This window comes from Varroa jacobsoni, unplaced genomic scaffold, assembly GCF_002532875.2.
Source record: "Varroa jacobsoni isolate VJ856 unplaced genomic scaffold, vjacob_1.0 scaffold_1116, whole genome shotgun sequence".
Lineage (NCBI taxonomy): Eukaryota > Metazoa > Arthropoda > Arachnida > Mesostigmata > Varroidae > Varroa > Varroa jacobsoni.
Window position 1 is genome coordinate 3,171 of NW_019214018.1, and position 6,664 is coordinate 9,834.

The window sequence follows — 6,664 nt, forward strand, 5'->3', positions numbered from 1 at the left end:
ACGACTTCCTGCGGGGCGCGCGCGCCGACACCGCTGCTCCGGCCGAAGCGGTGCACCGAAATCGTCTGCTGTCGGAGCACCGCACTGCGTCCGCCAACAATCGACAACGACGGCGAGAAGTGGGGAAGACAGGCTGAAGGAGTCGTTTCAAGGGTGGAGGGAAATCGGAGAAGGATAAGAAGCGCCCGAGTTTGAGAGAGTCGAACATCGGTGACAACACTCAGCTCGAGGTTTTCGAACGCTCGTACGAGTCAAAGAACTCCGTATAGACTTAGTAGCTACGGCTAGAGTTATGGACAGCAGATAGGTTTTTCATTGACAGATTCAACTGCATCCGAGTGGCTCGGTACGAGTAAGCTGGCAGTTTTGCGGACATGTTTTCGAAATTGTTGGGGAGCTCTAAAACAGAATCCTACATAGGACCAGCTCGAACTGCACCTAATTTTGGCACAATGTTGGCATCCGCGACAAGCTTACAAGAGCTCCAATTGAGTTATATTAGCAAGCAACCTGATTTTTTTTCAGATCAAACGGTGGACTCGTTTAAGTAAAAACAATAACTCGCGAGCAGACGGCTGGCGAGCAAACTGTCAATAAACAAAAATTTCTCCTTCCAAGAATAACTCGGTCAGCTCGTAGAGGTAACTTGTTTCGGACATTTCATTGCATTAACACAATTATAATTAACAATAATAGAAGGTGTATAAATATATATAAGATTGAACAGCAACATATGTGTACGACCAAATGCCCTCAAAACATTTGACTAATCCTGGAGCAGTGCAATATAAAAAATCGTTCTTACAACTTCGATATATAGTATAGGACAATTTCGTTGAATGCATCATCACAAATAGTCAGAATATGTGCTTTATCTATAAAAAGTGTACATCTATGAAGTACGGTCAATCAAGCCGTATCTGAATTAAAACAAGCTTGTTCTTCATAAATGCAGTGTAGTAAGACAAAAACATCTATCGTGAAGCTAATGTGATGCATATATATGTGTTCTAAGTATCATAAAATCACCACCTATACGAGACTGATTATTTTATTTAATTGACAATATTTCTCGGTACCTTTCGAAAGATTATCAGAAGTGGTAGTCTACGTATTCCTGACGGAATAAGCCTATAAGCTTTTGCTCTACAGTAATAAACCGCCACGGTCTGTTATATGTTTAGAAGTGATAGATAATGAGTATAAACCCAGAATCTTTAGAGATAAGTTTATCTCTTTACTGAAGCGTTCATTTACTGGGCCATTAGCCATAGGGTAAACTCATCTAGAGGTCTTTGTTTGCGCTTCACGATATCGATTTATTGAAACAAAAATTATGATCGCTTATTACCTTGGACTACGAATTGAATATATTACTTATATTACGAGTTGAATATATTATTTGAACCGTAGGATGTTGCTTTTCGAAGGTGTTAAACGCTGTTGAGAAAAATAAATCGATGCAAACATTTTTGGACAACCAAAATTAGAAGTAGTTAGAGTGATAGACATAAATTGACTTTACTCATAATAAATTGATAAATGTAGTTTAACAAAGCGCTTATTTTAGAACTTAAGTGTTGTTTACTACAGCAAATGAGTGCGGTCGATAATGCCTGTAGCTACATGGCTGTTTTTACAGAGTACAATCGATTTCTAGGGTGCAACTGCCAGATACGGAGCAAACCTGGTGTCCATTGTGAAAATATGATTACTATGTTCGTATTGCTAGCAAACGTTCATGCAGCTGCGAACTGAGCGAACTGCGCGTACTCTATTCGTAGAAAATTCACAAAGTTAAAGATACATTTACCAAGGTTACATGGGCTTTTACGCCATTGCCATTCTAACATTTCTTACGACCTGTATTCCTTCCTTTTTTTATTATTACTGTAGTTTATGCGTTCAATTTTCTTATAAACACTTGTAATGCTTTATCTGTTCGTTCAATATAGCAATTTAGTACGGCTTCCATATTTGTCATTTCGCTGAGTACAGCAGAGTCAGTTTATTTTGTTTTATGCTTTTCAGAAGGAACGAAATGCTCTTATCGAGAATGAGCTCAGTCGTCAGACCTCTAAGTCTCGGTACGATTTTCGTGATCAAACTAGGACACTCAAGTATATGTCAAAAAAACTCTATATCTATGCAGATAACTTATGATGCAGCTAACCGCACACGGTAAACCAGTCCAGCCTTTTATGAGACGAAGCTAAAATGAGTTTTTGTTCTATTCTAGCCCAGGTACGGTTGCAAGGTACAGAAATGAACGGTGAGTTACAGGTTCTTCGTGGGATTTTTAATTGACGAATCATTGTGCCAGAAATAATCACTTAATATTTCTCTTTAGTAGCTTCATCTCGTTTGTTTCGATATCTCATGTAATATTAAATCGTATTGAAATGCTATTGGCAGGTAATTCTAGTCATCGGGCCATTTCCATGAACGCAGACATTCTATAAGTTGTGTTGTAATATGCACAGTTGACTCTGTCTAGTTCTGCAGAAAGGCTGATTCAGCTTTAGTGAACAGATTCTGCCCCTGTATGAATGGTTACAGCATGAAGCTCAGTAAGTCTGATGAATTTTTGGTATTCCGAATGTGTTTATTTAAGGTCTAACGAGACACAAGGCTAATAAATTTGAAAAGTTCCTCTTGGTGTATTTTAAAAAATACCCTCTGGGACAAGTGCCCGACTTGGTTCCGTAAGTTATGCTATTCGCATGTTCCATTTTTATGCATGGATTCATGTCGTAGTGTTAGGTTCTCTGCCTGTCGATTCGTTGGTAATGAAAGTAGCTTGAAGAATTATAAGTCAAAAGCAAGAAGACTGTTAAACTAAACATTTGCAACAGAGATCTTGTTATATCTATTGAAACAATTTATACTATGCTATTTAGATAATGAAAAGCAATTTATACAATTTACGAAGTCTGTTATATCGTCCTTGTCACGTATTTGACTTGACTGGTACTATCTTACTTGTTAGAGACCATATATTATGATAGTTGACAAACTTTAAATATATGTAGTTATCTTCCTTAATGTATGTTAACACATCTTCATTTCTTGCTAAAAATTTGTAACTTGAAAAACATGTTTTATCGTTGCAAGCATGGAGTGGCAACACGACTTAGACGATGGACATAGTCCGTCCTCCATAAAACTTCCTCGGATTCAAATTAGAGAAAGTGCAGCTATCGTAAACATATTAAGTCATTTGTATCGTGAATGGTTTAGGTTTAAGAATAAAATACTTGCTAAACAGTGAGTGTTGTCTTTATGCGATTCCGTTTGTATTAAAATGTTGTTCAGATGTGTCCGATTTGACATAAACACGTCAAGCGTGAATTAACATAACATTAGCTGCTGTCTTGTGCTTTATTTCGTGTGAATTTTCAGACAACACCAAATGGAAAAAGTGCGAGATATGGCCCGTATTAGGATCAACATTTACATGTGTATAGCTACTTTCTTAGGTGCTATAGGTGCAGTTTGGATCGGGAAAAAGCAGCATTCTGAGGGTGTAAGCCTCCATAAAATTAACCTTGACTGGCATAACGAAATTAAAAAGGATACAAAAATAGAAAAGGCAAAGGATGGAGGTGGCAGTTCCTAAAACACTCAATAGAAAATAGGAATGGACACCAATTGTAATGAAAAGCAATTGTTTATGTTCGTAGTTGTACTCACTTCGTCAAATTAACGACAGGCGCATTTGCTGCTGCGTCGCCAAACGTTGACCTGCTACAATGCCTATAATTTTAGTCTTTATTGAGACGACATCGTCTGCGAGAAACAAAAGAATAAGGAAATAGGCAGTGAAAAGAAGAAAACGTATTTTTATCTTGGTTTCTCATGCTTGTTAGAGATCTTATTAGAGTCAGGCAAAAAGCATATTTCTTTATGGTGATAGTAAAATACAGTGAAATATTTCTGCGCAAGCACGGTGTGTGTTAATAGGAGAACCTTGTGCCTCGCATAAAAAAGCTGTTAATAAAAAAATACGACAAAGATTAGATGTTACATAATTTAACTCTTTTTTCCGTTTTACCATATATATATATATATATATATATATATGCAGGAATTAGAAGGTTATTAAGTCTTTACTACTACCTTTGCATCGCGTACAATAAAGAGACAAAAAAAATGCCGTGGCCATGCCGTGTGCAAAGGTCATGCGTCAGCAATCTGCGATATTGACGGGGGATACAAGGCTTGCAAGGAATAAGGCAGACTCGTTCAAAAAATGCACCTAGGTATTCTTTTCTGGCAGGGCGAAATGGTTTTGAATGTTCTCGAAAAAGCGTACAAATCAAAATCTAACGATGCAGAAGCCTTAGGTCTACAGATTAAGGGCTAATGTGCAGAGAAAAGAATGTAACGTGCTTTGATATGTGCAAGCAAGTATCTGCTCTGTTCGCTGCTGTTGAGGCAAAATATGATGTAACAAGATATCGGATCTCAGAGATATTTGACATTTTTTAATTTATAGTAAACAATCCTTTAGACTTGTTTACCAGAATTATGCGTGTAATTTCAGGATTATCTGACAACTGATTCTGGAGGCACCTTGAGGACATCTATGTGTATAAGGGTTATTAAAGAATTTCTACTCCACACACCACATTTTTACAAGTCTTTATTTTCGAGCTAAAGCATATTCACTGGTACATTTTTAATCCTTGAATCTTCCTTGTTTGAGCTTGAAACACACACTTTTGCAGAATTGTAACGATTCCAATTTCGGACCAGGTACTTGCTCATTGAAAAATCTTTCTGCTGCCTTTTCTAATAGAAGATTCAAGCTAAATTGGTTTATTCCGTAATATGGATGATTTTGATGTAGCGAAACGTTCCTGTTCCTTCTAAACATTTGCTTGTCTATGACGTAGTTCAGTAGTTTTAACGTGCTAACACGTTCGCGTTGTGGGTAACGTGTTTATATGCAAAATTTTAGCGCACGCGATGGTCTAGGTTCAAATCCAGGCATAGACACCCTTCGTTTGGTGCTGAGAGCCAGCCGGTTCCAGTGTTGAACGTAAAACGTAAGAAAAAGGATAACAAACACATGTTTACCTGCGTGATAAAATATTAATGAAGTGTTGTTTATAAAACTTAAAACACGTGAGGTGGTTTATGTTGAAGGTCAGGCGAAGACCACGTTGTTACGTACTCAAAGGGACGATCAGCCGTATGAAACAATCTCAAAGATTCTTTCAGACCTATTTAACTAGTTGAAACTTTTTAATAACTACGTAAGCATCCTTAGCAGATGGGGTTTGGTAAACATTATATATGAAATATTTGCTTATTGATTGAGGGTCAAAGAATAATAATTTGGTGCTAAAAAGTGAATTTCTACTTCTGGAAAGCAGAGTTTCAGTGGAATACATTGAGGATTGATAACAATGTTGGATATATATGTCTTTGGCGAAATAATAGTTTGTTGTTAGTGTAATCATTTTAAATCGAAAGGTTAAGGTCACATAGAATCTAATCTCCCCTCGTTTCTATGATAGTTTCGTAGGTGGTGTATTTACCTACTAATACTAGGGACAATTTGTGATCTAGGCTTGAACCTGGAATAGGCACACTTCCTCTCGTGATGGGAGCCAGACACCTGATGGAATATCTAATCGCGACACAGGACAAAGCTCGAAACATAAAGGAGCTACCCCTACAGTAACCTTTTCGACCCCATATGAAATTTATCGAAGCATGTTCTACGGAATTATAACGAAAACACTAGAAGAAGTTTACACGAACTACGTCCAGAATAAGTCGAAAGTTGTGTGATGTACAACTAAAGGTATTTCGCGCAGTCATTACCAGTAAAAAATCCGCATGGGGAACATCGGAGCCCTAGAAAAGCGAAAGAATAGTGTTTAACAAAAGAAAAAGCGTCTCTGGTGCCAGTGTTGAATAAGTTTAAGCATAAGCCGACTCTCAGACATCATCAGAGACCTCAGACATCAGACCCTTGTAACAGAAATTATAAGATGTTTCCGAAATGAAAGAATCAGTACTGCCAGACACTTCGAATTTTTGGAGGGGCTCGTGAATGTGTGATACGGCAGTCTACAGTAGAAGGTGTGGCTACTAGACGGCAACGCACGATCTTATACGCACACTTCACTCATAACCTGAATCGAGGAAAACAGTGTCGAATAATAGATTATATAAACCTGTGAATATAACAACGTAAATTTTGTTCTTACAGGGACAACACATATTGTCCTTATAAGAACAAAATTACCCTGAGCAACGAACGATCTTCGCATACATCTTTGTGTTTTCAGAGATTCCATTTTAGTTTTAAGAATGGCAGCCAACACAATAGGATACCTTTACAACTGCACGCCGGCTGTTCACTGAAATTAATTTCGAGTGTTTTTTTTTTTAGTAAGTACCATTCCAATTGCTTTGGCTTGAGAAGTCAATGAGTTAATTGTTGACAAACGGTCATTTTGTGGAAATAGAGTCTAACTAGTGTTAAAAAAACCAGTGAAAAAAACTTGAAACCAGTGAATCAATGTGTACATCACGATGGCTTAAACGGCTTTACGTTGAATAAAATCAATAATTGTGCCATCAGAAATCAATTTTTTTGAAATCAGTTACCGTGTTAGTGATTTCACAATACCTTGTGAAGTCCGCT

At 37.5% G+C, this 6,664-nt stretch overlaps 1 protein-coding gene across 1 annotated transcript; it reads left to right on the forward strand.

Annotated features, from left to right (window-relative positions):
* Positions 1-654: 654 nt before the first annotated feature.
* On the forward strand, positions 655-4,031 carry LOC111266793 (UPF0389 protein GA21628). Its single transcript, XM_086971067.1, has 5 exons — positions 655-699; positions 2,032-2,087; positions 2,240-2,272; positions 2,615-2,705; positions 3,403-4,031. Exons 2-5 carry the CDS (start codon positions 2,042-2,044, stop codon positions 3,617-3,619), a joined length of 387 nt encoding a protein of 128 aa, XP_086827193.1. The 5' UTR covers positions 655-699; positions 2,032-2,041; the 3' UTR covers positions 3,620-4,031.
* Positions 4,032-6,664: the final 2,633 nt, after the last annotated feature.

Coding starts and splice junctions, on each gene's coding strand:
- LOC111266793 (XM_086971067.1), top strand. CDS start 2,042: ATGCTCTTATCGAGAATGAGCTCAGTCGTCAGACCTCTAAGTCTCG. Junction 2,088..2,239: donor CGTCAGACCTCTAAGTCTCG/GTACGATTTTCG, acceptor GTTCTATTCTAG/CCCAGGTACGGTTGCAAGGT. Junction 2,706..3,402: donor CAAGTGCCCGACTTGGTTCC/GTAAGTTATGCT, acceptor GTGAATTTTCAG/ACAACACCAAATGGAAAAAG.